General features: G+C 34.6%; 1 protein-coding gene across 2 annotated transcripts in view; it reads right to left on the reverse strand.

Moving 5' to 3' along the window:
• Nucleotides 1-5,980: 5,980 nt before the first annotated feature.
• KDSR (3-ketodihydrosphingosine reductase) overlaps nucleotides 5,981-14,562 on the reverse strand; it is a 63,534-nt gene continuing 54,952 nt past the window's right edge. The window contains exon 10 of one of the 2 annotated variants that reach the window (XM_074206634.1): nucleotides 5,981-13,161. In XM_074206634.1, the coding sequence (XP_074062735.1) occupies nucleotides 13,042-13,161 (120 nt within the window). In that variant the 3' untranslated portion in view covers nucleotides 5,981-13,041. The remainder of the gene's footprint in view (nucleotides 13,162-14,562) is intronic. The other variant, XM_074206633.1, reaches the window with a different exon arrangement.

A 14,562-nucleotide genomic window follows, 5' to 3' on the forward strand; every position in this document is an offset into this window, starting at 1 on the left:
AAAGTCATGGTGTTGCAAGAGTGAGAAACCAGGTTTAGGAGTAAAGATTCCAAACCAGGGAAGTCAATACAGCATCAGGAGGCAATCTCCAGGATGATGCTCAGAGTGTTATCTGATAAAATCTCTTTGCCTACCTAAAGCTTCAGCTTTTTTATGGTGGCAGTGTACAATTTTTTCATCCTTATTCTATTGGCATTTTTCATGGTCTGGATCACCCCATTTCTGACTCAGCATGATAGTGAGACTCATATATTGTTCCTCTTACCAAAACATCACCCCAGACTTGAAACTCATGGTTTGATAGAAGGAATTTAACAATTCTAGGGTATATATCCCTTACATCCTTTATCTGATCTTTTTTTGATCTCTCTCTTCTTGCAAGCATTGGAGGCAACCAATTCTTATGGACGTCTTTTTCATGAGTCAAGGCTACTCTTAAAGTTGCAGTCTTCCCAACCATGCATGATAAGTGCTGGATAGGATTCAGAGGGTGTTGTGACAGCTCAGGGTTGAGGTGAGTGTTGTAAGCACATAAGAGGTGAGTGTTGTAAGCACATAAGACTGGATAGATAGTGAAAAGGGATAATATCACTTGTTTGGACATGTGAGAGCATCTGAAATAAAGAGCCATCTCTACAGGAAGTCTATTTGGATTCTCTGTTGCAAGTTACTTTCCCACTCGCCTGCCCAGAATTATTTTGTATATAAATTATATTTAATTTTCTATGAACATATTCTAAATGCCTCAAAAATACATTGGTCAGGAACTATTTAATTTTTGCCATTTTATTCCCAGCACTTAGCATATAATAGGAACTTAACTATTTGTTGAATGAAGTAAGGTAGGAAATGGGATTGCAGTTCTTTCTAGAAAAGTTTTTAATTATGGGAGGATGATCACAAATGGTCTTCCATGCCCAAAAGTTCCCTAAAGATATAGGAGTAGTCCATCTCTCTGCTTACAAACTATATTGGTTAATCATAGGAAGTACAACAAATCAGCTTGGGTAACCTTCAATTCTCTTCTGGAACTGAAGTGTATTAAGGGTTGCATATGGGGAAAATTGAAGGTAGAAATAATAAATTATATAAAAAGATGTGTTGGATGGATGAGTGAACTGAATTATTGTAAAAAAAATTATTTTTAAGAACCAAGGAGCAGAGACGGCTAGGTGGTCCAGTGGATAGAGCACGGGCCCTGGAGTCAGGAGTACCTGAGTTCAAATCCAGCTTCAGACACCTAATAATTACCTAGCTGTGTAGCCTTGGCAAGCCATTTAACCCAATTTGCCTTGCAAAAAAACCTAACAAAAAAAAAAGAACCAAGGAGCCCTTCAGTCACCTAAAGGTTGTCAAGATGCAGCCCTGAAGTGTATATAGGATAAAAAATAAGTTTGGGGAGTCATTTTCTGCTATCCAGAGGTAGCTAGTGGTATCATGGTTAATGTTGAACCTGGAATCTGGAAGACCTGAGTTTAAATATGACCTCAGAAATTTCCTAGCTATATGACTGGGCACAGTTTGTATTAGTATCCTCAAATGTAAAATAAGGATAATAGGAGCACTTAACAGGATTGTGAGAATGAGATAAAATTTGTTTTAAAAAATAGAATTTAACATGGTATCTGACATATAATAAGCACTGTATAAATGTTTTTTCCCTCCCTCTCTCATACCAGTCTGGACTATCAACCTAATATTGCATTACACATTTCCAAATTTAGATGACTTATATCTCATAACATTTAATGTACAGCACTTACTTACACTACTTTACCTGGATCATGTATAGTATTTGACTCACTTGCTTTTTTTAAGATTTCATTTATGATTTAAATACACATGGGGTAAATAAAAATAAATTATATTGTTTCAGAATCATTTACATTTCAGAATATGCTCTTATTTAAAAAAATTTTTTTAACCAAAAACAGAAAACTTTCCTTAAGTCTAAATAAATAAACAAAACTAACTTATTACATAGTTCCCATTGGACTAATTTACAGTAGAGTGTGAACATTACAAAATAGCTAATTTAATGAAATACACAAATTGAATCACAAATCAAAAATTAAAGAGTTGTTAAGGTTTATTTTGTTGTAAGAATTCATCATTAAGAGATTTGCCTATTGAATTTTAATTTATTAAAATTGAGAGAAAATCTTCAAGAATCTATTTTCTTCTCATCTTTCTCCATAAGTAATAATGTTCATTAAGAAATATGCTTCAAAGAGGCAAGTTCATGTCTGAAACTTCTATTGTAACTTTCAAAGCCTAACTACAACTCTGGCCACACTCAATAAATGCTTAATTTATTGATTGAAGAGCAATAAAGAGAATAGGTTCCTTGTGACACCATAGTATTAAAATGGTATAGGTAAAGAATTCATATTCTGCATTATCAGACAATACATATTGCACATGGTAGACTAGACATTCAAAAATTAATTTTCAGTGAAGGCAATAAGAATGACCATTTCAGGATTTATATGGCATCTTCCAAATTATATGGGGATAGTCAAGCTGTTACTCAGAAGCACTAGGGTGCATACAATTTTGGAAAACAGGTTATTATATTTTTGGTTCTTTTTTCCCCCCAATAAGAGGGTAAAGAAATACTCAAAAGTTCAACCAAGGAAATCAAGGTTTGTTTTTCTGAGAGGACTTTTGTGAAACTGTGACAGGGACTGCCAAGGAAGACAAGGAAAAAAAGAAAAAAAGAAAAAAAGCAAGGGTGGAGGGGAGAAAATTAGAATTAATATTAGTTTTGCTATCTTCTAAATCCAAGCCCATTATTTTAGGTAATATATTACATTTTGGTTCACAAGTGATTATTAAAATGAAACTCATGTTTCTCTGGTAGATAGGGGACTATGAACATGGAAAGTAGAATTGCCAATGAAATTGATGGATGTTTTGGGGGTGTTTGGCGGAAATATTTTTCATATTCCCCTTTGATTCTTTCTTAGGGATGGCTCTCTCACAGGGCAAGGGGTGGTCATGTTGAGAAAGGAAAATAATATAAAAACAAAAGTTATTAAGAAATCTGTTAAAGAGAAAGAATTATTAAAATGAAAAGGAGAGGAGGCAGTGCTTGTGAAGAAAAATGTTCTTATAATTTTGGTATTTTATAATTTTGAAAATATTCTTCTATTTTGTTTTCTATTTCTTTAGCATATAACTGCGTTCTGTTTTGATTATTTTTATTTCTTCTGGTTTTGCTGAGATTTCACCTTAGTTATTTGCTATTTTGCTGACTGATTTTCCTCTCTCTTCTTTTTATTCAATTTAACTAAAATTCATCGATTTTATTAATCTTTTCAAAACTAAAACCAGTTTTACTTATCATTTCTCTAGGATTTTTTGTTTCTAATTTGTTTCTCTTCTAGCTTTTAATATCTTCTCTTTTGTTCTTATTTGTTGATATTCTAATTTTCAAGTGAATTTTTGCTTCATTAATCCTCTTTTTTCTATTTTGTAAATGTGTGATTGTAAGGAAAATATTTTCTTCCAGAAGACTGCATTAACTTCATCGAAGAAGTTTTGATGTTTTTCATCATTTTCATTTATATAATTATTTTTATTTGTTCTTTGATCCACTCATTATTTAAGATTTTATTGTTGTCTTCATCTGTCTTTTGTTTGTAGTCCTTAAACCAATGTCTATTCTTGTCACATTATAGTTTATAAAAGATATAATCATTTTTACCTCCTTTTATTTGTTTTATAATATCTCCGTGCCTTAGAATTTTGTAAAAGCTCCACATGGTACAGCTAAATATGTTTATTCTTTTGCAATTGCATTTAGAAGATGCATATGTCTTTAATTAATTTCTCCAGATATTTATGTTTCTTTTATCCAGAACTGATAAAGGAATATTGAAGTCTCCTATTTCTATTGTGTTTTTACTTATATCTTCTTGAAGCTCAGATGTTTTCTATAAGAATTTTCTTTCAGAATGCTGTTATTTTTGAGCATATAAGTTTATTTCTGATAGGGGTTTGCAGTTTATGTTTCCTTTCAGTATAATATAATTTCTTTGTTTATCTCTTGTTTGTTGTTTAATGTTTGTTTTTGCTTTGTCACCATGGTGCAACTTCTGCTTTTTTAAACTTAACTTGATGTGCAGTATTTTTTCCATTCCCTCATTTTCATTTTGTATATGTCTTTTATTTTTTAAACATTTTTGGTAGAATTTTTTATACAATCTGTAACTTTTTCAATTTATTGGATTATTTAATTCATTTATATTCAAATTTATAAAAGTTAGGTTTACATTTTCCTCTATCCTTCTCTAAAATTGGTATTTTTAATCAAGACAAATTTTTCCCTTTCTGCTATAAACACGGTATTATGTTCCTTCAATTTCTTTACTATAATCTTTTTTTAAGGTGACCCTGTTTCCATTGCTTCTCTTTCCCTGACCTCTGATCCCCTCTTCACATTTGTTACTTTTTCTCTTTAGGATTTCATTTACTTATTCTTTTTTCTCTCTTGATTTAATTTGATTATATTTCTTTCTCCTCTTTTTCCCCTTCTGTTAGTCAAATATATATATATATATATATATATATATATATATATATATATATATATATATATGTGTGTGTGTGTGTGTATATATATATATATATCCTCTTATTTTCTACCCTTCAGTTAATTCTGTTCATTAATTTTTTTAAATTTCATTTTTGTAACCCTTTCCAAAAAGGATTTCTCTCACTTTCTTCATTATTCATCTCTTTCTGTTCACCCTAAGCGTCTCATTCTCTGATTTATGATTCCTATTATTGTTTAGCCTCTTTTTTTCTGTATTCTTCATATAATCTTTTAAGGTATCTATTCTAGCCTTTTTCCTTTGGTGGGTGAGGTTCAAACTTCTGAGCATCTAGATTTATTAATCAATGCAAACCAGACCTCCTTGACTTGGGTTGGACCTCAAATAAAGGGACAGACAGACTTTTATACATTAAAAACAATCAATCAAATAAGGCTAATTAATTAAAAGGAACCTCTACAACATTGTACAATCTGATTTCTAATTGGAGGAAAGATTAAAAACTTTCCAAGTTGGGAAGGAGAGAATAAATGGGGGCAATTCCTTGTATTCAAAAAAATAAGTATCCCACTTCCCCTAAGTAGCTGTAAACAATCAAAAGAACAATGAAACAGTAACTGTTTGATTAGTATGGGGTCAGGTTTCAACATAGGTTGCTCAAGAATCCTTGGATCTAAGTTTCTGATCTGGTCTCTAAATAATAATTAGAGGTAGTCCAGTTTTCCAGGCACACAGAGTTAGGTTCAAACAATACAATAAGGTTTTCTTCCAGTTCCCACGCTTGAATAACGTTTTCTCACAAGATAGAAATTGGACTAGACCCATAATTGAATAGAAAGGGAATTGAGCTAACTCCAGAATTGAGTAACAAGATGGAATCAGTGTGGTTTTACTCAATTCTCACAATTAACCACTTGCTGTACCAATCCCCTCAATTCCCTCACCTCTAATTACTTTCTTCTACTGCCTTACTCCATGGAATCCCCCTTTGACATTTTGCCTTACTCCCAGAACAATGTCAAATATTGCAGGTATCAGAGAGGACACTGCTCCATGGCAGGGGTCCTTCCCCACTTCTGCTCTATTCCTCTTATTGACCTTTTTTTTCTTCTTCTAAATTTGCATGGAAATTTCTTTCCTGTGTCCATGTCCTTCTACACCTCCTAGTGCCAGTTGCCCCCAAGGGTTCCAACTTTCCCTCTCCTAGAATAAATAAACTTTTAAGCATCATATCCTCCAGGCTTCATTCAGGGGAAGGTCCTCATCTCCTTCACCCATAGGAACATTCATCAGTGTACCTAACCCCTTCCCACTTCCATAGTCAAACTTCCCTTTCCCTTCTTTTTAATCTTTCTATTCTAATTCTTACCCACTCCTTTGTAGATTCTTCTCTTTCTGGGATCAGAGAGGTCACCTTCCCTTCATTGCAAGTCTTTGATTATACTCCAGTCTATCACACAATCCTCTCTGTGATGTTTGTCCTTCATTCTGATGAAGACCACGACATAAGGGAGCTAATACACTGACAAGCACATGAATTGGATCTGCGTGCAGGGAGGGCTGTGCTAAGTCACCTCAACTTCTCCACCAGTGGCCAAATATGAATCAGGGCAACAACGGGAGATGGTCCTAGATGGGAGGCAGTCAAGATTAAGTGACTTGCCCAAGGTCACACAGCTAGTAGGTGTCAAATGTCTGAGCCAGAATTCAAACTCCTGTTCTCCTGACTCCAAGGCTAGTGCTCTATTCACTGTGCCACCAGCTCTCCTCCCTATTTTGATGTACCCTCCCATCCTGCAAAATAGTCCCACCAAAGAAGCATTCACCTGTAGTCAGGGTGTTGCCAGCCAGCATGTCCATAGGCAGGAGGCCCCTGTTGGCTTCTTCATTGTTACCTCTACCAGGTTTCTCCTTTCACAATCTCCTTGTGTGCATCTAGAGAGGTCTTTTATTTGCCTCTGTTGCTGTTACTATCCTTTGTTGTCCCTCTATTGCTATTACTATCCTTGCCTGCTACATTTATTCACTCCTCTTGGATTTATGTTGTTTGGGGAGTTTGAAAACAAATAGTGTCTTCAGTTAAGATTTTTGTTTTTTAAATGCTTCAAAATATTTTTTAAATGATTTAATATGTATCTTCTGTCCTGTATGGTTAAGTTCAATTCTGTAGGATGGCTCACTCTGGACTACTCATGATCTCCAGTTCTCCTCAGAACACATTATTCCATTCCCTCCTTTTTCTAGTTAATGCAGAAGTTTCAAATATCCTTTCCTCTTTTGATTTAGAGGTCTTCCCCCAATGACTTGCAGAATTTTTTGTTTCTAAAATGAATTGTTAAATTTAACTGCTATATGTTTTGGAGTTTGGGGCCTTAAGTTGTGTTTTTTTTTCCCTTAAAGGTGATATGTGAATTTTTTCAATTATAACCTCATTATAATGTTAAGGTTTTTTACCTATCATGTTCTTCTAGAAGACCTTTAATCCTTTGATTGATTCTAGCCTATTTTTGAGATCAGTATATTTTGTTTGCAAAGGGAGTACATTCTATTTTAGTATTCTTGTTTTTTGCCCCTCCTCTTGTAGGTTGTCCTTCACTGATTTTGTGTATTGCATTCCAATCTATTGCTCTCTCTTTTGTTTCTTTGCTGAGGCGTGCCATTACAGATTCATTTTTCTATTCTGATCCTTGTTTTTGTGGAGTAGGATCTAAATTTGGTTCTCATAACTCTCTTTTAAGCCACTCAGTAACAGTCTGTTGTGGTTTCATATTCTCCTCACATTCAACAGGAGTTCTGTGTCCCTTTAAATATTGCATCATTTTCCTTTGTTTTGCAGTATTTTGTTGATGCCTGAACTAATTTATTAGATCTGGAGGCCAAATTTCCTTCTGGTGTTAGTTTTTCCTGTTGATTTGTTTTTTTTTCTTCCTTGTTTTCCTATCATTCACTTCCTAATGCCCTTCCTTCTAACTGGTTTCATAGTGGGCTTGAATTCACTAGCCTAAGCACTTTGTCCCAAATGACTTTTGGCCGGTCAGATCAAATCCAAATGGATGCTGTGCTCCTCCCTCAGGTTTGGTAGTGTGCTTCAGTCCCCTAAATACATGATATATCCTATTTGGTAGATTGTCCCATTACTTTAGTTCCTCAGTGCTCTGACCTGGCACCACCAGACCAGAGCTTTGCAGGGTTGGTGCTTCTGGGTGGTGTTTCCCAGGAAGCTTATGTTCCTGAAGGGGTATAGCCAAATTATCTGTCAAGCCCTTAACAAATTTCTGTAGCCTGAAGTCAGTTTCCCCAGTCTTGAAAAAAAGTAGGGGAACATGGGGTAAAAGAATGGGTTTTGATATAAGCCTGTGTCATGTCCTTGGGTTTGCTAGTATAGCCTCAATGCTGGTAGCATGGGAGATAGGGAAGGGGTGCTAAGTGAACTCAGGTTCACTGAAGGTGATCTTCTTGCGTTTGGGTTTTTTCCCAAGTCTTCATTTGGATTCTGGATATACTAACCCTTGGGGACAGCTGAAGTTGCATGATTTCTGTTATCTAGAGATCCAAAGAGGTCATGGGAATCAGAGAAAAACATCTACCATTTTTTTATTCATGTGACTCATACAGAAAAGCACTCTTAAATGATTATTTCTAATTATCTAAATGACCATCACAAAAAAAAAATCTAAAAATTCTTAACTAAAGATTGAGGAACAAAATTAGTTCTTTAAAGAGTTATTTTGTATTTGTAATCTGTTGTCATTGTTAGTTAAATAAGAATGAAACAACTTGGCAGTCAGAGATTGAGCACTGTTTATATATGGACAGTATATTTCTTTGCATTTAAAGACCAAATCATTAGATTTTGAATTGAAATTGAAAATTTTCTTTCCTTTTTTTCACTTGAATTTCCAATGAAAGGGATGTACAGATAAGAAAATAATAATAATCCCATACATTTACTTCATGCATTGCAGTTTCTGGTATATCATTTGATCCTCACAACAATCCTGAGATGTAGTTTAAGCCAATGTAGTAGACTGAGGGTCAAGTCCTAGTTCTCTTCTCTTGTGTGACCTTAGGCAAGTCACTTAACCTCTTATCCTCAAACTTCCTGCCATAAAATGGGCATTAACATCTTTACCCTATCCTCCTTAGAGAGTTGTGCTAAGGAAAACACTTCATAAACCCTAATACATTTTAGAAGAATGAACTCAAATTATCTCCAATTTTTAAGAGGAATTATTTCTAAGTAATTATGATTTACCCAGGGTCACGCAGTTAACAGAGTTGAACTTAGATCTTTTAACTTTGAGTCTCCCATTATACTTCCTTGAGGAGGGGCAGGAGAAGATAAATGTATGAAACATTTACTGCAACCCTATTATATATTTTAAAAAATGTGGAGTTGTGAACCCATCCAACCTTTCTGGAAAGCAATTTTGAATTATGCCCAAAGGGCAACAAAAATGTGCATACCCTTTTGACCCAGCAATACCAGTATTGGGTCTGTACCCTGAAAAGATGATGAAAAGGGGTAAAAACATCACTTGTACAAAAATATTCATAGCAGACCCTTTTGTGGTGGCAAAGAATTGGAAATGAGTGAATATCCATCAATTGGGGAATGGCTTAAAAAATTATGGTATATATTTGTCATGAAACACTATTGTTCTATTAGAAACCAGGAGGGACGGGAATTCAGGGAAGCCTGAAGGATTTGCATGAACTGATGCTGAGCGAGATGGGGAGAACCAGAAGAACATTGTACAACCTAACAGCAACATGGGGGTGATAACCTTAATGGATTTCCTTATTCCATCAGTGCAACAATTGGCCACAATTTGGGGGTATCTGCAATGGAGAATACCATCTGCATCCAGAGAAAGAATTGTGGAGTTTGAACAAAGACCAAAGACTATTACCTTTAATTTTTTTAAAAAAAAGTTATCTTGTTATGTAATTTTACTATCTCTTATACTTTATTTTTCTTCCTTAAGGATATGATTTCTCTCTCATCACATTCAACTTAGATCAATGTATACCATGGAAACAATGTAAAGACTAACAGACTACCTTCTGTGGGAGGGTGGGGGGAAGGAAGCAAGATTAGGGGAAAAATTGTAAAACTCAAAATAAATAAATTTTTTAAAAAAATTCCATAGTCTTCAAATGCTTGGAATGCAAAGGTTTGATAGCATAAATATTTTTATTATGCTCAAGTATCTAAAGAAAGCACCATATGAATAAATATAAACCCTCAATTCTGTAAACCTCATTCCCCATTTATTTTGTTTCTGAGAAATACAAGATATGAAAATTGTTTACAATTCTGGCACAAATACTCATGAAGCAGCAAGCCCAAGCTCTGGTATGTATCAAAATAGCCATGTATATACACTCTTATCAATTTAAAAGTGTATAGTATTTTCACATCAAGAAAAATATATCTAGCTATTCCCTTCTTTTTAAACTTAATAAAATATCAAATCTATTGTTTATTGTACCACACCATAATTATGGGCAAGGAAATTTAGGATAGTTGGAGTCACATCATGTACACATTAAATATAATGCCTCTTTGGAATGATAGAGGAATGGGAAAGATACAATGCATAAGACTATCAATAAAAGAACAAATTTTGAAAGTTGGTCACAAATGAGCATCCAAGTTTTATTGAGAACATGATGCAACCAATTTATTAAATCTGTGATTAGGATAATGGGGAGGAGTTATTTTAGTATCCATTTTGCTTGGTACACACACACGCATGCACGCGCACACACACACACACACACACACACACACACACAAACACATAATCTACTTTTTCTTTTTATATCTTCACCAAAATAATGCTTTTGCCATCTTACCTACTTGAAAAATCCTTCTCAAAAGTTTATGCAGAAACTGTCAATATACTGAACATAACCAAAGAAAGAATCTATGGTAAACATGTAAGAATTAGTGTCATTAGTATGTCAACCTGACATGCTTGCAATAATAGAATATTTTAGCATTTCTTCTATCAACTAGGAAAACTATTAATCTGATTTTTAAAAATGGTCATTTAGGATTTTTCCTTTAATTAGGAGAATTGTTTTATATCTCTCTCCAAAATGAATGGTTCTGTAAATCTTGTATAGAACTTTTAAGACTAAATGCAATTAAAGGTTTTTAGAAATAAATATAAATATATATAATAAAACAGTGCAATCCAAACCATTCTGAGTCAAGGACTCCAGAACTAAAATTTTTGTATAAACTGTTACAGATCACCTAGAGAAGAAAGACCAGCTTTTCAGTATAATAACTATAACTAAATATCTTTTTACCCTGGGCATAATTTACCCTGGAATAAAATTAGATCTCTGAAGGAAGGGGCCCTAAGTAGAAGGGCATTATTAAAATAATCTGGCTTGGGAACCTTTTGGAAGAAAAAGGCTAATCAATATTATGAAAATCTTTTGGTTACCTGAGCCAGCTAGGAAAAAAACTAGTTATAACCTTTAAAACATTCTCATGCTTTGGTTGAGGTCAGACTCCTTTAATGGTATAACTGTATATTACAAGGAAAATATATATGAAACAAAAAACCTTGATATTTTCCTTGAAATATAACTCAAACAGATCTGCTGTCATGTGTAATGTTGATTGGTCTGAAAGCCATATCTTTAGATTATCCTGGATGTCAAAACTAAGAAAGAATTATTCTCACCTCATCTAATATTATAAAGTCACTGCAAGCAATCAAGGTCAAGCTGTCAATGGATTAAAGGCATTGAACACCCTTTTATTTTAAAATTAAACCAAGAAGTTCCAAAGATAAAGAGCAATATATTTACTCCCCTCCCAAGTTTTGCTAAAAGTATATATATATGTATATATGTATATATGTATATATGTATATATACACATACATATATGATTTTTTTCTTTGTAGAAAATCCTAAGTGACCACCAGGAGAGGCCTATTTCCACAAAAGTGAATCCAAATGGCCTCACTGTACAAAATGCACCTAGGAGAGGACTTTAGAGGAAAAGCAGACAAGAGTCCTCCAACAGAGAAGAGCTAATAATGGCCAGCATGAAATAAGCTACTGCTCATCATAGGCACTTACTACAGAAGTCCATTAAATGAACTATGATCCTGCTCACAGGAAACAGCATTCCTGGGAGCAAGGGGGTTCCTGGATATAATAGCTTCAAAAAGCAATGCTAGGGGAGGTTATGTAGGCATCATTAACATATGGTGCAAAGGTAAGTCTCTCTCATAGCAAAATATGGGTTGCTCAAATACATTTTTAGAAAAATGTGACATTGGTCTTCTGTCTTGATTGGTTTGAACAGATGCATCGCAAAATCGTGGGCTTTATCATCTCAATTAATGAATGGTACCCCAGCGAACAAGTTATCTATTCAGCCTTTTATGAAAGTTAAGTATATGCCACTGGAAGAATCTTACAACTTGGGTTTTAAATGACACACATTCTCTTATTAAATTTAATTTGTTTTTTATATAAATATTACAGCAGTATCTTAGATAAAAGTGAGGAGGAAAGAAAATGAATAGGATAAAATGGAATGTATGAATTTCAGGTTATGGCTATTTAAGATATTGTAAACAATGAAGTTTCCAAAATTTCATTTTTTTCTTCAAAAAAATCATAAAATGATTTTTGTGAAGACTGCCTTTTCACCATAAATTAGTAGAGGGAAATTTTCCAAGCATTTTAGCCTGGAGAAGAATTTTCAAAAACTCTCTCTAGGAAATATTTGTCTTATAAATTATGCCCTATGGTACCACCCTGTTTCCCCACCCTCCTCCAACTTCCTCTCCCCCTCCCAGGTCATATAACAAAATTTGCTTCCATTTGGGATCACTGAGAGATAGTGCTGCTACCTAATATTTTCCCAACAGGAACAGATGGAAGAATGATGGCCATACTGAAAAAAGGGTATCAGTGAAAAAGGTAAGTATTTAAACCTACTGAAAATGAGAAAACATTGTCATGAACCAAATAAACTGAGTTTTGAAAACCACCCTAGAAACTGGTTGAGATTCAAACAATTTAAAAAATCTTCATGACTTTAAATGCCACAAAATTCATTTTTGGTCTCTTTCACCACCAGGGAAAGAAGGATGGAGAAAGAATAAAAGAAAAGAAATACAAGTTATTATTCAGAATTAACAGCAAATAATCCAGTCTGAAGTAATTTTCTCCTGCTTCCTACAGTCCATCATTTCCCACACCATCATCTCTCTACCTCAGAACCCAGATAATCAAAAAGTCTTCATTCTCATATTTGCATAGTATTAATATTTCCTGGAATTGTATTTTTGCCTTCTTGCTTTCATCCAGGTTGCTGAGGAAGAAAGAGCTGTTCAAACTCCATGTATCCAAACCCACTTGCAGTCTATAGGTCAGATCCCAGTTAGCAGCAAACTGTCCAAATTGTTGAATAACCACTCTCTGCTTTTTGGAATGATGATCAAGCTTTTTTGTCCACAGTTTCAGACTTTGCCCTCTGGATCATACATCGTCGGATGATATTATCAAAGCTTCCAAGGTAGAATAAAGCAATGGTGCGAAAAAGACCCATGGTAACTATCTGAAAGAGAAAGTGGGAGGGTAGGATGGAGATGGGGTACAGGGAAGTCTGAGAGTCTTCAGTTCATCCAACAGCTCATTTCAAAAGTGTTTATAATGGATGCCAACACTGGATTGGGAGATTTTTCTCAGACAAATTATACTGCTTTAAATCAAAGACGTTCTAATGAGAACTTCACTTCAAAAAGAAAATTCACATAAACTACAAAATGAAGAAACACATTTGTGACCTCTCTCCCAGAGGTTTGCTCTATCCAGATTTATCAATCCAAATCCTAAAAACAGTGTCCTACTTCCTTTCTCATTGTCTCCCTCTAGTGTAACTCCCGCCTTTTTACCAAGAGATATCAACATGCAGATATCCACTCATACTTTCTCATCCCCAACTCCCTCATCTCCTCAACTCCTGTGCCCCACTTCTTCCCCTTCACCTCCATGGGGATGATCAGAACCTTCAACCTTTTCATCTCTCATTAGTGTTCTGCTTATATGACATAGCTAGCTAGGACAGAGGAAAGGAAACCAAACTTGGAGTCACAATGACCCGAGTTCAAATTCTATCTCAGAAACTAGTTGTGTGATCCTGGACCAGTCATTTAACCTCTCAAGCCTTAGTTTCCTTATCTGTTTGTTTGATGGTCCTATGTTTCCAAAGAAGACCAATGACATGACAATGTGATAGGTGAGAATTTAACTTTCGAGTGAACTGAATTTAAATGAGGCAGAGCTGTGTAGAGTCATCAACCTCACTCTCCACCAGTCATCGATGTCCATGGGCAAAAAAAAAACAAAAACGTAAGTCAAGATGACTGGCAATGGCCCAGCTCATCTTCAAGCATAAAATGCCTAATACATAAACAGGTGTGCTTGACTAAAATTTTTGTTTAAATATTTTTAAAGGATTGCAGCATTGCAAAATAAGAATAACAATAGTACCCACTTCATAGGGTATTTGTAAGGATTAAATGATATATTTGTTTTGCAAATCGTGAAGAGCTACAAAAATACTAGCTGTGAGGATGAAAATAAAACAAGCTCCAAAAAATCTTTTTTTTCAGATCATAAACTCCTACCATCCTATCCCTTTCCAGCTTCACTCCTAAAACTATTCTCCAATCTTAATGAGGACCCCCCCCTCCAATTCTTTCAACACTCAGTACTCTCCAAGGTCATCACCCCTATTCTAATTTTATTTTCTTCTCTTTTCATTTTCGAGCCTATGGTAATTAGTTCAACACCACACTCTCCTCTGTTCTTAAATGTTGTGCCCCCTTGCTCCATGGATGCTTCTATCTGGTTAAACCCTGTCCCTGGATCATTCCAAACAGTTTTCTTTTTCACTCCTATTCAGAGAACACAGAATAGCTTTGGAGGAAATCACACAATTGAACTACAAATTTAT

Source organism: Macrotis lagotis, chromosome X (assembly GCF_037893015.1).
Source record: "Macrotis lagotis isolate mMagLag1 chromosome X, bilby.v1.9.chrom.fasta, whole genome shotgun sequence".
NCBI classification, from domain to species: domain Eukaryota; kingdom Metazoa; phylum Chordata; class Mammalia; order Peramelemorphia; family Peramelidae; genus Macrotis; species Macrotis lagotis.